Genomic DNA, 23,392 nt, shown 5'->3' with positions numbered 1-23,392 from the left:
GGACCCGAGACGCACAAGCAAGCACAGACAGTCGAGAAGGGAGAGACCGCACAGTCCCCCCCCTCAGAAGCCAGCGCTGGGTAGGGTACCAGGTACCAGGAAGCAAAAACACAACGGACCCAAGACGCACAAGCAAGCACAGAGAGCTTCACACAAAAACACAAACGCGGACCGAAGACGCACAAGCACAGACAGCCTTCTCCCACCCCTCGTTTGGTGTGTCCGTTTTATTGATTTATTTAGCAGAGACAGTCGAGAAGGGAGAGACAGCAACGACAGTGAGAAGCCAGCGCTGGGCACCAGGAAGGCGCGCTTCACACAAAAACACAAACAAACACAACCCCGGACCCACGGTGCCACGACGGTCGACGAGCGGGCCAAACAAAACAAATCTCTCTGTGCGGTCCAAATGCTCTCTCTCACAGGGTCAGGCCATGCCCATGGCGCATAAATCGAGCGCATAAAAATGGACACCTCTACTGTGAGATGGGTACAAAGGAACAGGTGGTCAGGTCCCCGCCCGCCGTGCGATCTTAAATAAATAAATAAAACGGACACCTCTACTAGGAGATGGGTAAAAAGGAACAGGTCCCCGCCCTGCGGTCTTTGTGCAGGGTTCTTTGTGGGTGTGGTCGGCGACTAGCCGGGGTCGTCCTCCCGATGGGGGACTAGCACTAGCCGTCTTCCACATGGTCCCTCGGGTCCCTGCTGCTCCTAATCTCGTCGTACATCCTCCTGCTGATCTCAGCAACATCCTGCTCCCTCCCTCGTCTCGCCCTGCGCGTCTGCTCCGCCTCCCCGTCGTCTGCCCTGCGTCGTCTGGTGACGGGTCCTCCGTAGTCGGTCGAGGTCGCCGCCCTCCTCGTGCCTCTTCCCAACGTTTCCTCGGCGGCCGATGCCGTCTGCTCCGACTCCGCCGTCCCCGGGTCCGCCCTGCCCTCGTCTGCGCTAGCTTCTGTTTCGTCATCACTGGCGCCTCTCCTCTTCTTTCTCCTCTTCTTGTATGCTTTGTACATCGCGTCGATTCCTTTTCGCGTGAGCACCAGCCTGAAGCCCGCCCAGCAGCTGAACCGCTCCCTAAGTCGAAGGAGCATCATCAGTCTCACCCACTTCGCTCGCTGCCCACCGTCTCCGCTCCCTCCCGCTTGAGCCGCCGTCGCGGCCCTCGTTCGTCCCACTGGCTGCTGGCCTGTCCGCACGTTACCTCCGTTATCCCTCCTCCTCCGCGACTCCCTCAAGGCCGGCCGAGCCTCCTTCCACCCAGTGAAGAGCTTCCTCAGCCACTCGATGTGTTCCTCTCTCTTCATTATGCGCGCCGTAGCCTCATCATTGAGCTGGATCCACCTCTGCACCGCTCCCGTCGCCGCCTCGGCCACGACTTGCAAGTTCCTCGTGACCCCGGCGCCGAGGTCCCTCCGGCTCTTCTCCGAGAGATCATCTACCAGCGCCGGCAACACCCCCCCGACGGCTGGGGCTAGTGCATCGTACCCGTCCTCATCCAGCACCCTATAGCGTGAGCCCTCCAGCGCAGCGACATCTTTGTTGCAGGGTTCTTTGACTTTTTGTGGCGCATATCCACTAGCATATCCATGCACCATGGACTAGATGGACACGTATGCCGGTATGCGGTATGTCGTGCGTATGGGCGTTTTTTTGTTTTTCTTTTTCATCCGGCTTAGCCGTAAGCCGACGTCTCAGCCACCAAACAAATGCGCAGCCAAAGCCGTCTCATCGTCGAAGGCCGTGTGCATCTCTCTCTGTGGGGAGGAGGGCGGGGAGAGCCGCGCGCCGCCGACGCACTCGTGGTCGGCCCAGGCACCTACCGCGGACGAGTTGGCGAGCGAGCCGTGCGAGATGAACTCGTGGTCGATTTCTGGCGAGGTCACATGCACGAAGCCAACGAGGACGAACCGAGTGCCGCTCGTCACACGGGCGCCCTCGTGGAGCAGCTTGCCGCTGTGCGTCGTCAGGTCGCCGCACCCGCACCCGGGCAGCGCGAGCCGGCCCACCCCGTCGCACCGCCGGCACGTGGCAGCTGCCGCCCGCAAGCCGCCGCACGCGTCGCAGGCCGGGCCCAGGGAGTGGAAGCGGAGGCCGCCGCCCTCAAACTCACTCGGGTCCGAGAGGAGGATGGAGAAGGAGAGGAGGTTGCCATCGCGGTGTGGCGTCAGCCGGTCCTGCGCGCCCTGCTGGTACCGGACCACGAACAGGTCTCGCATCTGCAACTCGCAGAGCTCAAAGCCATAGTGCAGCGCCAACGTCGGCAGCACGACTCGCGCGACGAGCGGCTTGACCGCGCTGTGGAGCGCCGGCGCCGTCTCGCGCTCGACCGCAATGTCGGTGGTCGGGTGGTGCTTGTGCCGCCGCGTCGACCAGCCGTTTGCCGCCGCGTGCTCGAGCGCCAACGCGACGAGCGCTCTGGTCTCGTGCGGCTCAAGCAGGCGAAAGATGTGCACCGCCCACAGACTGGAGCGCGCAAAGGTGCCGGAGGGGTCGTCCGGCAGCCAGAGCGTACTGTGCGGCGTGAGGATCGGCCCGTCCCGAGGCGACAGCGTGTGCATGTCGTCGCAGCCCACATTCATGACTGTGTCTTCGCTCAGAGCAGCTGAACTTTTTGAATCACCCGCGGTGCCGCCGCACGCCGCCGCACGCGTCGCAGGGTTCCGACTCGCACCAAAACGCCCTACCTACCTATTGCGGGCGCCAATCGCCAGGCTCCGTGCCCAACCTACCTACCTAGGAATTCAGTCGCGCTATATACGCACTCGAACACGCACTAAATAGCGCACCAAGCTACACTGTATTCCCAGCTGGCGGGGCCACTTCTTATTTCCAACCGCGGCCGGCTGGCTACATTATGTGTGTGTAGGAATTCCGCATCTCCCTCTTAACCCACCTCTAACATCACAATAGGGAATTCCTATTCCCAGGCCAGCGAAGCGAAAAAATACCCGTTAGCCCTCTGTGAAACCCGTTAGTCTCGGCTGGCGTCCCAGCCGCAGGCGACTCGCCTGGCATGGCCCCGTTCCGGCTAACGCGCGGCCCGTCTCCCGCGCAAGCGAAGCGTTTTTTACTTTCACCCCCCCCCCCCCACCACCACCGCCACCTACCTACCTATTGCGGGGCCCTCTGGGGCGGTCAAAACCGGACCTACCTACCTATTGCATGGGGTCTAACCGTAGGTAACAGACCCCCTATCTGGGTAGGAAAAAGAAAGAAAGAAAACAGACACCCCAAGGGAGGGATGGGAGGACGGCACGCCGCCACCACACAGGGATTTTAAGGAGAGGTGTGTGGTGCGCTATCCGTCGCCCACCCTAGGGAGTCTGCCTCTTCCTATCTCTCTTCGCAGTATCTGGGTAGGAGCCGGAACCCAGGCTGCTCCGGGTTTCTTCTTTTCGAAGCTAGTTCGCGCGAAGTTCGCGGACTGATCGGAACAATATGCTGCCTCTCGCGCTCGCCTCGCTCTTCTCGCCCTCCGTCACCACGCTCCTCAACGGCGTGCGCATCGAGCACGCCTCCTGGAACAGCGGCTCGTCCGACGCGGTCCTGCTCCTCATGGGGCACAGCGCCACCATGACCTGGTGGCGGCATGGCGCGGAGCGGCTCCAGCGTGCCGGCCTGCGCGTCATCGCGCTCGACAACCGCGACTCGGGCCTCTCGCAGCGCTTCGACTCGGCGCTGCCAGATCCGGTCACCGCCACGCTGCCGGCAATCACCTGCGAGCACTCGCAGCCGGGGCCGACTCCCGACGGAGGCGGAGTGTGCGCCTACACGCTCGACGACCTCGCCGACGACGCTGTCGGCGTGCTCGACCACTATGGCGTGGAGCGGGCGCACGTCCTCGGCGCGTCGATGGGCGGCGTCGTCGCGCAGATCATCGCCTCGAGGCACGCGGCACGCTGCCGCTCGCTCTCGCTCGTCATGACTGCGGAGCGGATCGGCGAGGCGACGGCGGCGACGGCGGCGGCCTCCGACGGCGCCTTCATCGGCGCGCTCGGCGCCGCGACCCTCCCGCCGCCCCACCCGGGCATGACCAAGGACGAGTACCTCTCTTCGCGCGCGCGGCGCCCGCGGAGAGCCGCGAGTCGCCTTCTGCCGAGAGGGCGCGCTGCCGTGACGGGTCGCTGGTGCGTGTCAGGTACTGGGAGCTGATCCAGACGGACGAGGCGCACCCGGAGCGGTGCGCGGAGCTCGCCGCCGAGGCGGTCGAGATCGACACCGCCGACTTTGATCGCGGCGGCGTCGACTGGCACGGCCTCGGCGGCGCGAGGCAGACGCTCGCCATCATCGAGTGGGAGCGGCGGCGCACCGCCGAGCATGCGTCGGCGCTGCGCGGGCTGAAGATGCCGGCGCTCGTGCTGCACGGCAAGCACGACCCGCTGGTCGGCGTCGACGCGGGCCGAGGGCTCGCCGCCGCCACGGGTGCTCGCTTCGTCGAGTATGCGGGCGGGCACAACTTTGGTCACTCGGCGGCGGAGCGGTCTAAGGTGTGGGACGAGATCGTGGAGCACATCAAGGCGAGTCCGTGAGGAGCGCGCGAGGAACGAGGCAGCAGCCCGAGGTCCCTTCCCGCGCACATGATTGAGGCATACGCCATTTTATTCTTCCTCCCTGCGCGTGCATCAGTTGGTGTGTAGAGAGAGAGAGAACGTGAGAGCTGAGCGAGTTCCCCGTGTGCCATGCGTCACGTTGAGTCTGAGAGATGTCATTGTATCTATGGTCCGTCTTCATTTGTTGGTGTGTGTTGTCTGTGGATGTGTGGATGTGCGCGCACCCCGACCGCTGTGCCATCTCTCATTCTCTGTGACTGTGTCTTGTGTCTATCGTGTATGTGTGTCGGAATTATTTGTGTGTGTGACGCACGGTTGGCAGCACCAATGTGCAATGAAGGCAGTTCGCCGGCAGGCCGTCGCTAGCTCCATCGCTGCCGCCGCCGCCGCCGCTTTATCGGCCGCTGCGCCTCTCCAGCAGCGCATGCGGCATGGGGCATCGCGCGCCAGCCAGCATAGCCTCGGCCTGCGCCCTTCGAAGCAACAGCTCCTGGTCCGTGGCCAATGCGCGGCTGAAAGCCGACGACCCCGACCCCGCGACGCCTTCTCGGCTCGCCGCTCGCTCTGGAGCTGTATCGCCGTAGTTAGCATGGCGTTTTGAATGTATAAATCAGACATCTCCAGGAGAGATGGGCGACGCACGAACACAGAGGGACAGTGCGCACCCCGCCCCGCTCGCAGGGCGTGCAGCACACAGCAACACAAGACATATCTACGCTGTGCGCCTCCTCGGGATTTCTGGGGAGGTAGATGTGTGTGTGTGTGTGTGTGTGTGTGTGTGTGTGTGTGTGTGTGTGTGTGTGCTCGCTCGAGCGCGAGCGCGCGGGCGCTATGCGAGCCGCCCTGCCCGCGGCGCTGCTAGAGTTGCGCCGCGGGGAGGGCTCGGCGGCCGCTTATAGAGCTCGTCATCGCTCCCCTCGAAGAGGGAGGCTTCGTTGGACTCAAGGCGTGGGCCGCCATGGTAGGGGGAGCGGGCGAGGCCGCGCGCGAAGCTCGCCCAATCCTTCTTGGTGCTATTCACCTCGCCGCCGCCGCCGCCGTTTATGCTGCATCCGGCTTGCGAATTCTTTTCCTGGAAAGCCGCTCTCATGTGTGTGTATATGCCGCCGGCCTCCGTATCCCGCCCGCGGCGCGCATCCGCACAGAGGACCGCAGAGAAGATCAGCTCCTCACTCAAAGCAGAGTCCGGCGCGATCCCGGAGCGGGAGCCCAAGCCGGAGCGCAAGACGAAGAGGCCGGCAAGTGGCGACGCTGGACCCGTGCCGAAGGTCAAGCGAGAGAAGCCGAGCAGCGCACCCAAGAGCAGCGCGCCGAAGGTCAAGCAGGAGAAACCGAGCAGCGCACCCAAGAGCAGCGCGCCGAAGGTCAAGCAGGCGAAGCCGGGCAAGGCCAAGGCCTCCGCCGCACCAGCTGGCGGCGGCGGCGGCGGTGGCGACGTCCTGCTCGGGCACTTCATCTCAAAGTGCGTTGGCATCCAGCACTACCGCGGCAACGGCGTGCGGTACAACAAGGAGCCCCTCCAACTGCGGCGCGACCCAAACAACCCGTACGATTGCAATGCGGTCGCTGTGCACACCGTGGCGGGCAAGATGGTCGGGCACATGCAGCGGGTTGACGCGCTCGCCGTCGCGCGCGTGGCCGACGACTCGCGCATGCGCATCCGGATGGTTGCGCAGGTCGAGACGCGCGCGGGCCAGACCTACTCCTTCCCCCTCCGCGTCTCCTTCTTCGGCCCGTCCTCGGTGGCCGGCGCGGTCGCGACGCACCTCGCCTACACGGCGCCGAGCGCCAACCACTTTGGGCGGCAGCAGATGGGCGGCGGGATCGTGCTCATCGAGCCGAAGCCGCGCGGAGGCCGGGGCGGGTCGCGCGGCGGCGGCGGCGGCCGGGGCGGAGCGCGGAGCGGCGGAGCGGCCCGGAGCAGCAGCAGCAGCTCGGCGAGCGCCGCCGCGGCGGCACCGGCGGCACCGGCGGCGGAGCCGGAGCCGGAGGAGGACGAGGTCGAGTTTGCGGGGGAACGGACGTGGGAGGAGAGGAACGCGGAGCTGCTCAAGCACGCCATCGTGCTCGAGTGAGGCGGGGGCAGAGGTAGCCCCGCCCTAGCGCTCTTGTTCCGCGCCTCCGATTGGGTGAGGCGGCGGACCCGAGCCCTGGCCGTTCGGACGATGGCACAGCCGCAACCCGTCTAGGGGCCGCTTGCTTCCCGCACAGCGCATGTTGTGCTTGGACGCGGCGCCAGTTATACGTACGTGAAATCGCGCGCTGTCGCCGCTGATACCCGGGCTCCCGTCCGCGTGGGCCGGGCGCGCGTGCCGGCGCAACAGTGCTCAGTGGTCGCAGAAAAGAGAGGAGAGGGCGAGGGGATAACACATGCACATGACAACATGTATTTATACGTCGCGAACCGGAACGGAACGCGGAAAATTTGTCCATGCACTTAAAAAACCGTGCAAAAACGCGGGGCCCCGCGCGTCTTCTTTCTGTGAAAATTAATCGCGAGAGCTAAGCGCGAGAACCCCCCCGCGGCCGCGCCCCGGCGCCGCACAGACCATGTGAGATGTGTGTGCGTTATTCTTGTATGGTGTAAAGCCCCGGTGCGCGTAACAAGAGCATTTGTACGTTGCGCGGTTGCGGTTACGCACGTACAACCTCGTGGGGAGTATCGCGCCGGCTTGCGGTGATGTGAAGGCCAATCACGATCGACGTCCTGCTTCCTGGCCGGATGCCTCCCGCTCTCCATCCGGCACTCACTCCGCCAACACGGAGCGCACCGCCCGCGCAACGTACTCAATGTCGGCCGGCTTCATTGCCGCCATCGACATGCGGCCGTCGCGGGTGAGGTAGACGTGGTGCCTACAGGAAGAGCGCTTCCGAGAGGGGTCACGCAAGAGGTTCCGACGCCGCCGAAGTGCGGCGGAGACGTGTCGCCTCTCGCGCAGCGAATCCACGTGGCTCGCGCTCAGCCCCGTGTACGCAAACATGCCGATCTGGTCGACGACGTGGCCCCAATCGCCGCCGTCGGGCGAGGGCGCGCCCTCGGCGCGCAGCGCGTCCGCCAGCAGCACGCGCATGCGGTGCACGCGATTCGCCATCCCACGCAGCTCGCCGCGCCACTGCGCAAAGAGCGCCGCGTCGCCGAGTACCTGCCGGCGGGGGGAGAGGGGCGTGCTGCCTCCGGCGGGTGCCGAGACCGACGCTGTCGAGGGGGCGAGCGCCTCGGCCGCAAGGCGTGCGCCTACTCACCCGGCTGGAGGTGTGAGGACGCGCTGCTCGCACCCTCCCGCCGTTTGGCCCCCGCCGCGTGCGCCGTGCAGCGGCGGCGACGAGTAGGCGGGGCGCACGATGGTCTGCTTGACGGTGCTCAGCACCGCCTCCGCCTCTTCGCGCGACGCGCACACGAAGTTGACCGCGCCAATCCGCTCGCCGTATAGGCCGAGCGACTTCGCGTATGACTGGCACGCCACCGGGAGGACGCCCGCCGCCTCAAAGGCGCGCACCGAGGCGGCGTCGGCGTCGAGGTCGCCGCTCGCGTAGCCCTGCGGCGGCGGCAGGCGGCGGCGGGCTCGGCGACGGCGGCGGGCTCGGTGGCGGCGGCGGGCTCGGATGCGGCGGAGGGCTTGGAGGCGGTTGACGGGGATGGGCGTCGGTGGTTTGCTTGGCGGTGGCAAGTGTGTGGTGGCAGTGTGTGGCGTGTGGTGGCTGGCGGTGGCAGTGTGTGGGGGGGTTGGCGGTGGCAATGCGTGGCGGGTGGCTGGCCTGGTAGGCAGAGTCGAAGAGCGCGACAAGCCCGCGACCCGCGAAGAGCGCGGCCAGCTCCTGCCACTGCTCTCCGGATGGGTCGATTCCGGTCGGGTTGTGCGCGCAGGCGTGCAGCAGCACCTGTTGAGAAGTGAAGGACTCGTTCGCGCACGTCGTTCGGGGTCGGGGCTGTGCGCAGGCGTGCAGCAGCAACCACGGAGCCGCGAGGCAGGCCGCTGAGTGCGGCGCGCATGCCTGCACGGTCGAGAGGGAGGGGCGGGGCCGTGAAGACAGCACGCGCACTCGCTGCGTCTAGGAGGCGTGTCAAGGGTGTCTCCGCAGCGGGGTGCGTGCCGAGGAAGACGCGGTTCGGACTTCTCTCAAGGCGCGCGCACCGTCAAAGTCGAGTGTGGTGCCTGTGCGGTGGTCCAGGTAGGCGTAGTTCTGCACCTCGAGCCCGGCGCTCCTGAAGATGTGCCCGTGGTTCCCCCACGATGGGTCCGGCACGTGGATGGTCCGCGCGCCCGCCATCCGGCAGAGCGCGGCGGCGGCAACGCTCACAGCGCCGGTGCCGGAGAGGGTCTGCAGCGTGGCGCAGCGGCCCTCCGCCAGCGCAGCGCTCTCGTCGCCAAAGATGAGCTTCGCCGAAAGTGTGCGGAAGGTGGCATCGCCCTCGATCGGGAGGTACTCCTTGTCGATGGCGCCGCTGGCGAGCGCGGAGCTCACGCGCCTCTCCGCCTCCACCACCGACGGCAGGACAAGTGGCAGCCCCTCGTCCGTGCGGAAGGCTCCCTGCGCCAGGTTCACCTTTCGCGGAGCGGCGTCCGCCTTGAAGGCGGCGACGAGTCCGAGGATCGGGTCGGCCGGCACCGCCTGGGTGCCCTGCCACGCAGAGTGGCGAGAGGCGGTGGCGGCGGCAGCGGCGACCGTGCTGCGGGAGCGGGAGAGAAGGAGGTGGGAGCGATTCAGCACGTGCGACGACATCGGAAACACCGAAGGCCCACTATTTTTTTTTGACTACAAAAGACGCTGCGCTGGCGTCCGCGTCTTTTGGCTGCCGCTGTTTGCGCCCGTTTTGCTGTTCACAGCTAGGGACGGCCTCTGCGGCAAAGTCAAACCACCCCACCACCACCTACCTACAACCTCCCACCGCAGCAAACCTTCGGCTCCCGCTCAGTTCTCAGAGGCTCGCCGCGCCCTTGCGGCGCGCCGAGGCGGCGCCGAGGCCGGCGCCTTGCACCCGGCCCGCGGCCGGCACCGCCTCGCCCCACAACTGACCGCCCTGCGGCCCCTGCGCAGGCGTACCACAGGCGTCGCTCAAAAAGCGACGCCGGGTGTGGGCTGCTCCCTTGTGCCTTGACCCGTCACCCGCCGCGCCCTCGCCCGGCCGCCTCACCGCTCACGGAGCGCTCGGCTGCTCGCCGCCGCCGCCGCGCGTCCCGCGCCGCCACGCATGCCCCTTGCCCTGACGCGCGCGCTCTGCGGCAGAGCGCGCGTCTGTCACAGACGGAGCAGCGACCGCGCCAGCGGTCGCTGCTCCGCCCCTCCGTCACGCGCGCCGCGCGCGCGCTGCCGCCGCCGCCGCCGCCGCCCCCTCCTCGCGTCTTCCCCACCCCTACCCTCTGTTGCCGCGCGCTGCGCGCCCCCGCCCCCACCCCCGCCCCCGCCCCCGCCCCCGCCCCCGCCCCCAAGCGCCCCTTCCCCGGTAGGTGTGCGTAGAAAGTGGAACCAATCGAGAGGTGGCAGAAGCCGCCGTGTGTGACACATATTGCGGCACGTGAGTGATACAGTTACAGACGGCCCCGGCGCGCGCGCGCAGCGCAACAGGCGTTTTTTATGCAAACAGCAAACGGGACGGCCTGCGCAGCCTCTAACTATTTGTTTCTTTAACCTGCTGGGGTGAAACGGATGAGCGCGCCCTTTTCGGCGCCCTTACGCCCTTAAACCGGACCCTTTCCCCCCTCCCCCATTCCTCTTCTCCCTTTTTTTTTTCGAACGCCCTCGAAACAGAAGGTAGTTCTGAATTGTCACTGTCCGTGAGTGCGAGATAGGGCTAGCAGTAGGCAGCTGGCCTCTGAGGAGGGCGTCCATAGACACCTCACATGACCCCACACACGGTCTCGCCCGTGCCTTCGCTTGCGGCTGGCGGCGAGATTGCTAGATAGATAGAGGCGGAGCAAGCCTGCTCCAGCCTCACATGTTACTTCCTGTTGTCTGTTGTTTGTTGTGCCCTTGTTTGTTCTCTTGGCACCTTGGAGTGCTGGGGGGGGCGACAGGGAGGATGTGGCCTTGAGTTACGTGTACGCCAACTCAGGGTGTGTGGCAGCCAGCTGGCTGTGTGTGTGTCTTGTGAGCCTGTTTGTGTCTGTGTGTCGCTCGTGTGCGTGTCGTCATCATCTGTCTGTCTAGCCGGTCCACCCATACCGCGTTGGTGTCCACTGTCCAGTCCGAGCCTGGCTGTTCTTCACCTTTCTACCAACCTAGAGAAAAGAATTGTTGGTTTTCTAAAATCTCTCTCTCCCAACCTAAGCTGCCGAGCCCAAATCACTGTGAGAGTCGTGATTTCTTGTTGGTTAATAAAAATCTCTCTCTCAACAACCTAGTTCTAGCAGATCAAGACACAGACGACAAAACAAAACTCCAGGCACAGCTGCCGACCGAGATGGGCGGGTGCAACATCGATACCGCCTTCTCGCGAGCCGACAGCGACTTCTCCATGTCGCTCCTCAAGAACTGGCGCACCCTCGTCGCCCACAACCCCGACTTCGCCCTCGACGAGGCAGGTGCGTCCAAGTACCCCGCCATCGCCGCAGCTATCGCCACCTACGAGTCCGCCCTCTCGGACTGGAAGGAGGTGTGCGAGAAGCGCACCGCCCGCGACAAAAACAAGTACTACACCGTCCGCGGCGGCTACCTGACTGAGTTCTACCCCAAGAGCGTCCCGCTCCCCGAGCCCGAGTCCCTTCCAGCTACCGACGCGATTCTCAATGGCACTTGCAAATCCACGTACCCGCGGCCGCGGGCGCTCGCTGCCATCAAGAATCACAAGGACTGGTTCGCGCACCAGGAGCTCGTCAAGGCGCGGGATGTACACGTCAAGAACTACCCGTCCCTCGGAGACAGCGCCGTCAACAACCGCGAAGCCGCGCGCCTCGTCTCCGCCTCAACGCCTTTCGCCGGCAAGGCCTTCGATGTCCGTGTCGACGGTACGTACGCCACCGCCCTCTCCTCCGACACCCTCCAGGACGAGCTCCAGCGGAAGCTCGGCCTTTGGCTCTCCGCGGCGCTTCCCACCCTTCGGGTCGCGCTCGAGCGGGGCATGCCAGTCGATTTCGTCGGCGACTACCTTTACAACAAGGCCCACCACCGGCGGCCCCACGACGGCGTCCTCGCCGCCTGGGCGGACGCGATGCGCGCCCCGGCCAACGCGCCGGTCGTGCACGGCGACAAGGAGAAACCAGAGCTCACCCGGCAGTACAATGAGGGGTACAAGGTCGACCTCGCAGAACCCCATACGGGGCCAGGAGGATGCGATGAAGTAAATGAAGTCAAGCTCTGGACGCCCCTCCTCAAGACCTCCTCGACGGGCGTTGGCAACGCCTCGAGTGGCGGCACGCCCGCCTCCACTCCTACGCCTTCGGCAACACCGAGGAGAAGGCCCGCCGCCTGAACATGGGCTGCAAGGCGCGCGGGCAGCCCAGCCAACCCTTCTCCCACAAGACCGGCCACGGCTACGTCAAGGCGCATCGCGGTTTCTACCACGACGCGATCTTTGTCAAGCGCAACAACTTCAACCTGCTGCTCCACGAGACGTTCGGCGGCGGCTTCTCGCCCACCGCCGTTCTCAAGCTGCGCCGCCTCGCGCGCAAAGTCGCGCGCGGCAGCGTTGACCGCACGGCCTACTCGCCCAAGTACTCGCTCTCTTTTATGTCCCACCATGCAGAGCGCATCTCTCTCTCTGTTGTGCGAGGCGTGAACCGCGCCATTCGCTCTCACCTGGCAACCCTGTCTGCACGTCTCGCGCGCGCGTGAACAGGGCTCCAGGCCCCAAATTACGTGTGAGTGTTAGAGTTGTTTGGTATTTTTAAGGTATGTATGTAACTAGTGAGAGGACTCGAGATTGGTTCGAGATTGGGGCAGACTTTTCGGCGGGCGAAATGCGGCGGCTCGGAGGCGTCCTCTTGTGGGACGACCTGTTGGTACGACCTGTGGGACGACCTGTGGCAGCGACCGATGCCGTCACCGGACGCGGCGACGAGGCACACGGGCGCCGGCGTGGCGCGTCGGCAGGCCCACCACGAGCGGATGCGCGACGAGCGCGCTCGGGAAGCGGCCGCGGGCGACGCGGAGCTTCCGCCGGAGGACGACGCGGTCGAGATGGCGAGCGCCGCCCAGCTGCTGGACAGCGTGGCGGAGGTGGGCCCGAACTACACCCTGCTGCGCAGCAAGGAGACGAAGGCGAAGCGGCGGAAGCGACAGCGCGAGGATGCCAGGGCGGCGCTCGACGGCCACACTGTCCTGTCCACCGGATCGCGCCTCGAGATCTTCTGCGACAGTGAGCGGTGGTACCCTGCGACCGTCATGGCGCGGGAGGAGGACGGGGACGGACGGATCGCGCACCAGGTCGAGTACGACGGCTACCCGGATCGGCGGTGGTGGCACATGCTGGACGATATGGGCCAATTGCTAAAATCTCTCAGACGACAGACAGAGCGCACACAAAGGAGCAATATATCTCTCTCTCTCAAAGGAGAAAGCGGCGAGTCGCCATTCCAGGGGTCGTTGTGGCTGCAACCCTGGAAGAAGAGAATGATGAAAGTGTTGTTGATTTTCAACCTGGTTCTTAAAGCATCCAAAACTTTCCAGGGCTTCCGCAAGCGCCGCCGTGACTCGATTGCCTTACTCCTTTCTGCCAGCATGACGTTCCAGTTCCTCCTGCTCGCGCTCCCCATCACGGCGGCCGTTCCGCAGCCTCTCACTTCGGTCGACGTCGAAAAGTACGTGGGACGTTGGTACCAGGTCCGTGCTGACAGCCGCTCACGGCCGACCAGACCCCTCCACTGGACGCCCGCCCCGCCCACCTCGCCCCCACCTTCACCGCTCTCCTCGCCACCACCGCCCTCGCCAAACCCGCAGACCTATGCCAGCGCCACGGTCAAGTTCACGTTCGAGCTGGGCGGCAACTGCGTCACCGCCGACTACGCGGCCACTTCTGCGCCCGGCGTTGTATCGGTCCTCAACACTGTGCGGCTGTTCCCAAACCTCGCGTACTGGTTCCCACGCATATTCACGGGCGTCAAGATCAACGGCTTCGCTGCGCAGAGCCCCGACACCGCAGGGGCGCTCAGCGTCGCGCTCGGACCCCTCGTTGGTGGTGCCGCGGACCAGCGCTTCTCCGATCCGGGCAACTACTGGATCGTCAAGCTCGGCGCTGTTGTCGACGGCAAGTACGACTACGCCATCGTCTCGGAGGGATCCATGAGCCAGCTCTACGTCCTGGTGAGGAATGTCGAGCGCTTTCGGGCCAACGACGAGACCGAGGTGCTGGGCTGGCTCGAGGAGCAAGGCTTCACGTCGCCCCTCAGCAAGCCGCTCCCGACCAACCAGGACGGCTGCAACTACGAGGTTTATGATGCCTGAGACGGGTGTCGGTTGGCGTAGCACCATTTTGCGCGGCTCTGTCGTGTGGATGTGGGGGGTGTTGTCCGCGGGGCCCCGGGGCCGCGCGGGCGCGCATGCGGCGCATGTTCCGGGAAGACGATTGACGTACACAGAGAACACGTGCCCGCATGGAGTGGGGGGAGGCGCGGCGGCGTGGTGAGACGTTGCGAGACGAAGTCGGAGTACGCCTCAGTACGGAGAGCCAGAGAGTGTACACACACAAAAAAAGAGAGGTGTGTTTTACCTGTGAGGAAATCGCTCACCTCGCGTCTGGTTGTCCACAAGATCTCAAACGCGCGCGAATCGCACCAAAGGAGAATGCGCCGTGTATCTCACTCACAATGGACACCTGCCTAGCGTCGCAGGCGGAGCGGACCTCCCTCCCCCGGTCCGTGGGCGCTCCAGCCCGACCCGCCGGTGCGGGTACGCCGGGTGGTCGACGCCCTCGCCTGGGACGTGCACGTGCCAGAACTCGAGGGCGACAGCGAGGCGCGTGCCCGCCGTGAGCGCACCGACCGCGTGCGGCGTGTGCGAGCGGTAGACGAGGAGCTCGTGCTGCCGCGCGTGCGCCGCGTGCATCTGGCCGTGGGCGAGGTGGTAGAGCTCTCCTCCGGAGAAGTTTGCTGGGTCGGAGAGGAGCAGGAGGGCGGTGACGGCGGACTGCTCGTCCGTGTGCCAGCCGAGGGAGAGGGCGGCGCCCGCGTGCTGCGCGCCGCTCGAGTAGTTGAGCAGCTCGATGGTGCGCGGCACCAACGTGGCCGCATGCACCCTTCGCCAGCCGCTCTGCGCATCGGCTCGGACGACGAGCGCCCTCAACCTCGGGTAGAGGCGCGCGGTGAGCGGGTCGGTGGTGAAGCGGCTCTGCAGGTACGTGGCCCGCTGCCCGCCGAGAGGGCTCGACTGCCCGCGCGGCAGCGACCCAAAGTTGCGGTCCTCGACGAAGCTCGGATCCTCCCCGATGGAGGCGGCGAGGGACAGGATGGCGCGCACGTCGTCGTCGTCAATCGCGTCGGGGAAACGTGCGACGTGGCCGCCGGCCGCCTCGCCCTTTGCCGGCTCGCCGACGGCGAGGTCGGCGACGCAGAGGCAACGGGAGAAGAAGCACGAGGCCAGAGCGCGCGCCTCCGGCCGAGCAATGCCCTCCGGGCGCAGCGTCGCCACGTCCACCACCGAGAGGAGATCTCCCACCACCTTTGTCCACTCGCCGCGGCAAGCGGGCACGAGGGCACAGGCGCGCAGCGGCGCGCCGCAGCGCTCGACAAAGCACTCGTGGGCGGCACCCATTGTGTGGTTCTGGACGGCTCCTTCGGAGCGCGGGCGCACACACTCAATGTCGAGCCCTTCCGCGTATGCGCCGCGGGGTGGGCTCTCGTTGTTGAAGATCCAGTGCCGCCCGGCGAATGCTGTGGCGAGGCTGCTGACGGCAGCGCCGCTGCTCTTCACCGCCCAGCAAGCCTCCTCGCTGCCGCACACGTCGCGCAGGGTGAGCTTGGCTGGCGCAATTGTGTGGGAGCTCGAGCAAAGCAGTAGCTTCCGATAGACCATGGCGGCGAGGAGAGCGGCAACAGCAACCGCGAGGCCGAGCCACGACGTTGGCTGCATGGGTCGGGTGATATTGGCCGAGGTGAGGCTCCTAACAAGAGAAATCCACCGCGCGACCCGTGTTTACCCTATCGCCCCCCTCGGAGTTGCGCAAGGCGAAAGAAGCCGCGAGAACAAGGGACCGGCAGGCGGCGGCGTCGCAGGACGAGGCAGAAGAGAACGACGCGACAGAGGAGGAAGTGACAAGGGAGAGACCGACGAGAGTGGGACGGCCGCGAGGTGGCATGAAGGTTGCAGCGAGAAGCGGCGAGAGACTGCGAAAAGAGATACGAAGAGGCAGACTCCCCAGGGTGGGCGACGGCTAGCGCACCACACTCCTCTCCTTAAAATCCCTGTGTGGTGGCGGCGTGCCGTTCTCCCATCCCTCCCTTGGGTTGTGTGTTTTCTTTCTTTCTTTCTTTCCTATCGCCCCCCTTCCCTGCGAACGCGCACCCTCCAGGGTTAGGGCTCTCTAGCCCGTAACCCGATGCCGATCATCCGGCCCGCTGGGTGCGCTTCTCAGCTCCCCGGCCCTGGATGTGAGGTTGCCGACTGCACTCCAAGTGCTCCAAGTGCCGAGCAAAAAAAACGATGCGCGCCCCAGTCACGTTCCCCTCCCTGATCGTCCTTCCACGATCCTGATCGTGCAGGTGGGGACCTTGTCCTCCTCCCGTTTGGTTTGTCTGTTTTCTATAGGTTTTATATACACGCGACGGGGTGGGCGACGGCCGACGCTAGGAATTCACCGCCACCGCCACCGCCGCCGCCGCCACAGTCGCCGCCACCGTCCTCGCCGTCGCCGCGGCCTCCATCCCCATCGCGCAACGGTGAACACGCTCCCAAGCTAGGAATTCTCGACAGTGCCTCCGCACGCCCGGATCTGAGAGCGGCCTCGTCGCCGGGAACCCGCCCGCCGTCGGCAGCGTACGCGAGAGGTCAAACGACGCGGCGTCTTGAAACGTCGGCTCCTCGTTAGCCTGCTCCTTGGCTAGCATCCACTGCATCACCTTGTTCTCGCGGGAGGCAACCCCGAAAGTCGAGCCGACCGACTTCATCAGCGCCTGCCCGGACGCGTCCTCGTTCCGCACGTAGTCACCGTGGATTTTATCCCCGCTCGTGCCTCGCGCCCATCGCGCCTGATGCTTGGCCATCGTCTGGGTCATCCCCTCCTCCTGTTCAGCGTACGTCGCCGCCGTCGTCCGGAAGCAGCGCGCGCTGACCTCATATTTTTGCAGCGGCCGCGCGAGCCGATCTTGCCGCGCGGCGCGCGCCTCGTTCATCACGCCGATCTTGCCGCGCAGCTCCTTCGTGACCTGGTCCATCGGCATCGGCGCAGACGAGTCGCTCCTCGCCCGAAACGCTGGGCCCGTCGTAAGCTCGTTGAACCTCAGGTGGTACGCCAGGTAGCACGCCGGGCACATGAAGGCACCGTGAAAGTGCCCGTCGCCGTCTAGGCGTCTAGCACAATCTCGGGCGCCGTGCTCGTCCCGCCGCACCCGAGCCGGTGCGCCGTCCGTCGCACAACTCCCGAGCTGAACTCGTCTGCCTTCGAGATCACAAACAGGATGTGCAGCAGCTCGATGCCTTGCATCTCCACAAATGCCAAGCACTCCACGTCGAGGAAAAACCACTCGTTTGGCCGCATCCAGAACGCCAGCCCCAGCGCCAACACGGCGGCGAAGGTCACGTCCCCCGCATTCGTCACCGACAGGGTCGACATCAGCGACGCCACGGTCACCGGGCACAGCGCCGCCGCCTTGTAGGGCCGGTTTGAATCCAGCCGCACGTTGCACACCTTCCTCATCGCCTTGATCATCACCTTCCACTCCGACTACTCCGGGTCGTCCTGCGGCGCCAGCACATTGTGAGCGCGCGACCAGCCGCTCAGCCCGTCAAAAAAGACCGAGAGATCGTCTTCATCGTGAAGTTAGTTGTCCTTCCCGCCCGACGGCTTCTTCTTCGAGTGCGGCACCCTCATCCCTCGTGCAGCGAACGACGCCGACCCGTCCTCGAAGTCGCACACAAACCCTCCCATCAGCACCAGTCCGTTGGCAACCACATCGCCAGGTACTCGAGTAGAGCACCACCAGCTTCGGTTGGACAGGAATGCCTTCCCTCCGCTCCCATCCAAAGGCAAGTTGTGCCGCCAGCCGCACGACGGATAGAGGCACTGCACAAAGGTGGCAAATGTGGCCAGCCACGACACAAACTGCGGGTAGTTCGACCTCGCCTTCGACGAGATGGCCAGAGCATGCCCTGCTTCAACGCCACGTCATTCACCAGCCCCGCGTGCGCGTCCGTCACCGTGAGTCCTTCTTGTACATCTCGATTGCCGACGCCACCACCATCTCCAGGCTCTCCACAACCTGCGCGGCAGTGCCCGCGCCGGTCTCACTGGGTCTTCCGCTGCTCGCGCCGCTGCACCATCTTCCAATCTTTGCCCCCGTGTCGAGAATCGAAGATGCTCGCGACCATGGTGGTGGTGCCCTTCACCGGCGCTCCCGCGACCTCGTTCGCCTTGATGGCCGCCTCGTCGAAGGCTCCCCGCTCCTTCGCGGCCTGCTGCGCCCGCACCACCTCCACCGCCTCTCTCGAGCCACGAACGCACCGCCGCTTCGTCGCACTTATACACCGCGTCCACATGCGGCGCCTCTGTGGCTGCGGCGCGCTGGACGACATATGTGTGTATACACATAGGAATTCTCCTCATTGCAGGAGCCGCAGATGAGCCGGCCGTCGCCGCTCGCGCCATCGCATCTCTGTCTGCTCTGCACGTGACTGTCGCAGGGCCTTCGCCACGGGCTTGCAGTCCTCGTCCTTCGGCAGCATCGATACCTCCACACCCACGCTCTCCTCCACTTCCGAGTCAGAGAGGGGCTGCGACCACGACATCAAGGCCGTTCCGCAGAGCACACCGAGAGGGACCGGTCGCGCGCAGCGCCGGTGCGGCCGCCGCATGCAGCCTCCGCGGAGGCTGCATGCGGCGGCCACTTCCCGTCGGTCTTTCGCCGCGCTCCGGCCGCTCCTTGGCTCCTGGCCGTCTCTTCCGAGCAGCTTTGCACGCCCCCAACATCCCCTGACAGCAGCGCCTCGCGGCGTGGGCTGCGAGGTCACTCGGGGTGACCCAGGGGGTGGCGGGGGAGCACTCTTCCGCCGGAGTATCGACGGTCTTCCCGCTACTCGCTCGTACTTGAGGTGCATCCACGCCCGCCCACCACCTTCCCGGCAGCCCCACCCGCTCGCTGACGTCCTCACTTCTCCCCCTGCCCCGCCCCCCCCCTTTCAGGCGAGGCCCTGGCCACCAAACTCGCGCTCGTCGCTCCGGGAACGGGCAGCAGCGCGACGCTCTTCGAGAGCGAGCGGCGGCGGCGGCTCAGCACCAACCTTCGCAACGCAGGGGCTGGCTGCGTGGGCCCCCACCGCCGCCGGACTGCGTCAGGCTCGCGTCTCCCTGCCCGCGCGGGAGCTGAGGGGAGCGCAGTGTGTGTCTGTGTCTGTGTGTGTGTGTGTGTGTGTGTGTGTGTGTGTGTGTGTGTCGTGTGTAACTCTCGCACTAGCTCTCGCCCTCTGCCCTCTCGCAAGCCTGGCCTCCGCCCGGCGGCCCGCACGCTCGACAGAACCCGGACGACGTGCGTGTTTCCTTCTCTACGAAAACACACACTCGTCACTCCCACCCAGTCAGTCAGCGCCATCGAGAACAAGACTTTGGCGAGCCAACGCAGCCGAGAGATAAACTCTCCGCAAGAGAGCCTAGAGCGGTGCCAGGCCGCACAGCGCGAACTCGCCGTACTGAGCCTAGCGCAGCGCGAACTCGCCGTCTGAGCCTAGCGCAGCGCGAACGAACTCGATGCTGTTCGCTGCGCAATGCCCGACTTCCTTTCTCTTCCGGTTCCTCCATCACCTCGCTCGAGGCGCTCCCTCGCACAATGTCCTACGTGCGCACCGACAACTCCGACGACCTCACCGGCAGTCCAATGGGTATTCCCGTGGGAACTCCCCATTCCCACGCGCAATCCCACGCCACCATCGGCGAGGCGCTGCGCTTCGCGGGAGGCTTCGGCCGCTTCCAGTGGCGCGTGCTCGGCGCGACGATATTCGTGTGGCAATGCAACTGCTTCTGCGCGCTCCTCCCGGTGCTGCTGCTGCCGCGGCTAGAGACCGAGTGGGCGCTCAGCGACGCCGACCTCGCCCTCGTCAACTCGGCATACTTTGTGGGCCAGTTCTGGGGCCAGCTCCTCGTCGGCCCGGCGAGCGACCGCTTTGGCCGGCGCGCTTGCGTCTGCCTGCTCGTCCCGGCTTCGTACCTCTCGGGCCTCGCCCACTTTGCGTGCGGTCAGCTCAAACAGCTCGTCGCCGTGCGCGCGGTGAGTGGCGCTGTCTCCGGCGGCATGGTCATCGCGGTGAGCGTCGTCGCGATGGAACTGTGCCCCGCGGACAGGCGAGCTTTCGTCACCTCTGTCGGCTTCGCCGTCGGGTGGGTCGGCGGGCTCCTCCTCCTCGTCGGCGTCGACTGGCTCGCCGCCGACAGGCCGTGGCAGTGGCTCGCTGTCGCCGGCCTCGTCCCGACGCCGCTCGCTCTTGCGTACCTACCCGAATCGCCACACTTCCTGCTGGCCGCCGGCCGCGCGGACGCCGCGCTCGCCGCGCTGCGCCGCATCGCGCGCGTCAACGGCGCTTCCCTCGGCGAGATGTTTCTCGTCAAGGAGCGCGAGCCGGGCGGGGGCGGAGGCGGAGGCGGAGGCGGAGGCGAGGGCGAGGGCGGCGGCGTGCAGGCGAGCATAAGCCCGCTGGCGCTGGCGCCGCAGCTGGCGCTTTCGGGCTTCGCTTGGTGCGCCTCGACGATAGCCTACTACGGCATCGTGCTGTGGCCAATCTCGCTCGGCGACGGCTTGCGGCTCCAGACGACTCTCGGCGCGCTCATCGAGCTCCCCGTCTACGTGGCGGTGCCGCTCCTGAGCAGGCGGCTCGGGCCGCGCATCACTTGGGTAATCTTCCTCGCCTTCGCCGCCGCCGTCTGGTCCTCGCTCGCCGTCATCGGGGGCGGCGGCGCCGCCGGAACGGCCATGCTGCTCGCCGCGCGCCTTGCGGGCACCGGCGCGACGACCATCTGCTACGTCGCGAGCAACGACGCCTTCCCGACGGCAGCGCGCGGCTTCGGCGTGGCCGTCGCCTCCTGCTGCGGCCGGGTGGGGTCGGTGCTCGCGCCGCTCATCGTGAACCTCATGCCGGAAGAGGGCGGCTCGCGGATGGCCGCCCTCGCGACGCTCGCGGGAGGGGGCGCCCTCGCCGCCTTTGGGCTGAGCCGCGCAGCCAGCGAGGCGAGCTGATCAAGGCGTCGTCCCGTGGTGGCAGCGCTGGCAGCAGGGAGCAGTGTACTCGAAAAAAAGAGGAAAGAGCAAGCGTGAAGCGACGGCGCCGCAACATGCACCAACAGCAACATGAGCACGCAGGACGCAGCATGAGCAAAACGCAACACAAGGGTCAAGGGGAACAGTCACAAGACGAAAGACGAGACGGGGACATGCAGAGGACACCGCATCCCACAGAACACGCATTCCAGTTGCTCCCTCCTCTATTAGTGGCTCTAGGATGCGGCTCTACATGCAAGCAAATGTTAAGCGGAAGAACGGCGGTCGCCACTATGCGGGCCACTGTGCGGTCGTGTCGGCAGCCCAGACTGTCCCCCAGCCCTCCACAAGATGTCTCAGTCCGCAAAGAGCTTCTCGTAGCACGCGAGGATCTGGGCGGCGAGGCTGCCCGTGCGGTCGACCTCGAGCATCCCACACGCCGCCTTGGCCACCTCCGGGATCTTTGCACCCGCCAGCCCGAGCTCGGAGGCGAGCCTGTCAGCCATGTCCTTGACGGAGCCGCTCGCCGGCGAGGGCGCGCCGCCAGACGCGGGCGCGGCGCCCCGAGAGGCGGTGGGCGGCGACGGCGCGCTGGAGGCCTGCGGCGGCGTGCTCGCCGGCGGCTGGTCCTGCTGCGGCTGCGACTCCACCTTGACCTGCACCTTCGCACTGGCGGCGGCCGCCATCTTTGCGCGCTTGGCCGGAGGCACCGCCCCCTCCGCCTCCTCGATGACGACTGCCGCGCTGCGGAGCTCCGCGTCCTTCTCGGCCCACGAGCGGCTGCCCGTCTCCTCGACAACCTCATCCTCCGCCGCCGTCGCCGGGGCGGCGGCCGCTGCTGCGGGTGGCGCCGGGGCGGCGGCCGCTGCTGCGGGTGGCGCCGGCAGCCGCACCCAGCGCTGGAAGGGCGCCAGGGGGAGGCCCGGCGGAACGTACCACGCCTACCGGAAGGGAGTACTAGGCCGCGTCAGCTAGGTCTCCGCAAGCTTCGCGCCAAAGCGGGGCGGTGAAGTATCGCCTTTTGGCTGCCCTCCCCCTCGGCGTCCCAGAGGGCCCCAGTCCGCTTGGCCTCTGTCCGCTCGTTGTACGGGCAGTCGAGGTAGGTGCAAGCTGCGCGCAAGTGGCCGTGAGGCGTGCGCGCGGGGTCCTGGGGCGGCCGAGTCGGGTCCTCGAGCACAAAGCATTTTTTGGCGATTCTCCCGTCTTCGATCATCCCCCAGTTGTACGTCCCGTGCTGCCCGTTGGCGCCAAGCGGGATGATGTGTGTAATCTGGGCGCCCTGGCGGGCGCGCTTGGCCGCGGCACTGTCCTTGTCCATATTTTGCGCCATGAGCTTGGCGTTGCTGCTGAACATCCCAAGCGGAAGGTCGCACCGGCGGCAGCGGTTCGCGGAGACGATGATGCGGCAGACGGTGCCGTCGGCGAGGGTTACTGTGTCCGCGGTGCTGTGGATGGCGTGGTGGATGGCTAGCGCGTCGGCGACAGACAGGCGTGGCATGATCTTGTCAGCCGCTGTTCTCGCTGTCTCTTCCTCGGTTGTGTTTGCCGGGACCGCCTCCGTCCCGGCCAGCGGGCAAGCCTGACATCTTACCTTATATTTCCCCGCGGCCGGTTTTCCGTTTCAGCAGAGTGAAGCCGCCACCCAGCACACATGTACATGGTGCCCCTCGGCAAGGAGCGCGCTCCGGCGCCGTCCACGACGTCGTCCGCCGCCGAGGATGCGGCGCCGGCGCAGCACTCGCGTAGGCGCGCCGGCGTCATCCGGCAGGCGCAGCCGGAGGCGCCTGGGCATCAGCTCGCCGCCTCGCACGCTGCTGCAGAGAAGCGCAAGGCCAACAAGATGACGCCGACGGAGCGCAAGGCGAAGCGCACGGCCGACCAACAGCGGCGGCGGGCCGCCGCCCGGTTCAGCATGGCGAGCTCCCCGCCTCCTCTCGCCGCCTCCTCTCACCGCCTCCTCTCGCCGCCTCCTCCCCGCCGCCTCCTCTCCCCGCCTCCTCTCAGCGCCTCCTCTCACCGCCTCCTCTCACCGCCTCCTCTCGCCGCCTCCTCTCACCGCTTCCTCTCGCCGCCTCCTCTCGCCCTCAGGACACCGAGAAGGTGAGCGAGGACCCCGAGACGGTGATTGCATCGCTGCTAGACTCACCCTCACCCTCACCACCCCTCACCCCTCACCCCTCACCCCTCACCCCTCACCCTCACCCCTCACCCCTCACCCCTCACCTCTAACGGCCGACCACTCACACAGAACACCTCACACATCAGACAGACGCTTGCCCTGACATTAGACGTATCCTTTCACCAAAACCATAGCCTTACCCTGAATTACCTCCGACATCATCTAATACTCTTACAGAAGACCGTCCCCCATTTGGAGCGAATCCCTTGCTTCCTATATTCCACCATATGGATCATCCTCCGTACCAGACATAGCTTAGAATACGCCTAGAGCCTAAACTTGATCATGGAGGAGCAAAGCGATCAAGGTCAATCTCTGGGCCTCGTCGATCT

The 23,392-nt window shown here is 65.9% G+C and overlaps 9 protein-coding genes across 9 annotated transcripts; 4 read left to right on the top strand and 5 right to left on the bottom strand.

The window, feature by feature from the left end:
* Positions 1 to 674: 674 nt before the first annotated feature.
* EMIHUDRAFT_202675 (hypothetical protein) lies at positions 675 to 1,598 on the bottom strand (the record flags this gene model as incomplete). The annotated part of the gene is made up of 2 exons (XM_005784465.1): positions 675 to 810; positions 880 to 1,598. The coding sequence occupies 2 exons, from the start codon at positions 1,596 to 1,598 to the stop codon at positions 675 to 677; spliced, it is 855 nt and encodes a 284-aa protein (XP_005784522.1).
* A 96-nt stretch (positions 1,599 to 1,694) lies between these two features.
* On the bottom strand, positions 1,695 to 2,582 carry EMIHUDRAFT_202674 (hypothetical protein; the record flags this gene model as incomplete). The annotated part of the gene is made up of 1 exon (XM_005784464.1): positions 1,695 to 2,582. One exon carries the CDS (start codon positions 2,580 to 2,582, stop codon positions 1,695 to 1,697), a length of 888 nt encoding a protein of 295 aa, XP_005784521.1.
* An 859-nt stretch (positions 2,583 to 3,441) lies between these two features.
* EMIHUDRAFT_99079 (hypothetical protein) lies at positions 3,442 to 4,532 on the top strand (the record flags this gene model as incomplete). Its single annotated transcript, XM_005784463.1, has 2 exons — positions 3,442 to 4,130; positions 4,274 to 4,532. The coding sequence occupies 2 exons, from the start codon at positions 3,442 to 3,444 to the stop codon at positions 4,530 to 4,532; spliced, it is 948 nt and encodes a 315-aa protein (XP_005784520.1).
* A 1,102-nt stretch (positions 4,533 to 5,634) lies between these two features.
* On the top strand, positions 5,635 to 6,954 carry EMIHUDRAFT_434199 (hypothetical protein). The gene has a single exon (XM_005784462.1). The coding sequence runs from the start codon at positions 5,642 to 5,644 to the stop codon at positions 6,626 to 6,628; it is 987 nt and encodes a 328-aa protein (XP_005784519.1). The 5' UTR covers positions 5,635 to 5,641; the 3' UTR covers positions 6,629 to 6,954.
* A 185-nt stretch (positions 6,955 to 7,139) lies between these two features.
* EMIHUDRAFT_413787 (putative aspartate transaminase) lies at positions 7,140 to 9,275 on the bottom strand (the record flags this gene model as incomplete). Its single annotated transcript, XM_005784461.1, has 6 exons — positions 7,140 to 7,403; positions 7,479 to 7,788; positions 7,861 to 8,089; positions 8,310 to 8,432; positions 8,506 to 8,546; positions 8,687 to 9,275. The coding sequence occupies 6 exons, from the start codon at positions 9,273 to 9,275 to the stop codon at positions 7,301 to 7,303; spliced, it is 1,395 nt and encodes a 464-aa protein (XP_005784518.1). The 3' UTR covers positions 7,140 to 7,300.
* Positions 9,276 to 13,208: 3,933 nt separating this feature from the next.
* On the top strand, positions 13,209 to 13,931 carry EMIHUDRAFT_309573 (hypothetical protein; the record flags this gene model as incomplete). Its single annotated transcript, XM_005784460.1, has 1 exon — positions 13,209 to 13,931. The coding sequence occupies one exon, from the start codon at positions 13,209 to 13,211 to the stop codon at positions 13,929 to 13,931; it is 723 nt and encodes a 240-aa protein (XP_005784517.1).
* A 357-nt stretch (positions 13,932 to 14,288) lies between these two features.
* On the bottom strand, positions 14,289 to 15,554 carry EMIHUDRAFT_202669 (hypothetical protein; the record flags this gene model as incomplete). Its single annotated transcript, XM_005784459.1, has 1 exon — positions 14,289 to 15,554. One exon carries the CDS (start codon positions 15,552 to 15,554, stop codon positions 14,289 to 14,291), a length of 1,266 nt encoding a protein of 421 aa, XP_005784516.1.
* A 3,905-nt stretch (positions 15,555 to 19,459) lies between these two features.
* EMIHUDRAFT_449507 (hypothetical protein) lies at positions 19,460 to 20,933 on the top strand (the record flags this gene model as incomplete). Its single annotated transcript, XM_005784458.1, has 3 exons — positions 19,460 to 20,092; positions 20,339 to 20,550; positions 20,656 to 20,933. 3 exons carry the CDS (start codon positions 19,460 to 19,462, stop codon positions 20,858 to 20,860), a joined length of 1,050 nt encoding a protein of 349 aa, XP_005784515.1. The 3' UTR covers positions 20,861 to 20,933.
* A 785-nt stretch (positions 20,934 to 21,718) lies between these two features.
* EMIHUDRAFT_352604 (hypothetical protein) lies at positions 21,719 to 22,464 on the bottom strand. The gene has a single exon (XM_005784457.1). The coding sequence runs from the start codon at positions 22,377 to 22,379 to the stop codon at positions 21,849 to 21,851; it is 531 nt and encodes a 176-aa protein (XP_005784514.1). The 5' UTR covers positions 22,380 to 22,464; the 3' UTR covers positions 21,719 to 21,848.
* Between the last annotated feature and the right edge of the window lie 928 nt (positions 22,465 to 23,392).

This window comes from Emiliania huxleyi, assembly GCF_000372725.1.
Source record: "Emiliania huxleyi CCMP1516 chromosome Unknown EMIHUscaffold_17, whole genome shotgun sequence".
Classification (NCBI taxonomy): Eukaryota; Haptophyta; order Isochrysidales; family Noelaerhabdaceae; genus Emiliania; species Emiliania huxleyi.
The sequence above is the reverse complement of the archived record's forward strand: the minus strand, read 5'-3'. Positions and strand labels throughout refer to the sequence as shown.

Coding starts and splice junctions, on each gene's coding strand:
- EMIHUDRAFT_434199 (XM_005784462.1), top strand. CDS start 5,642: ATGTGTGTGTATATGCCGCCGGCCTCCGTATCCCGCCCGCGGCGCGCA.
- EMIHUDRAFT_352604 (XM_005784457.1), bottom strand. CDS start 22,379: ATGCCACGCCTGTCTGTCGCCGACGCGCTAGCCATCCACCACGCCATC.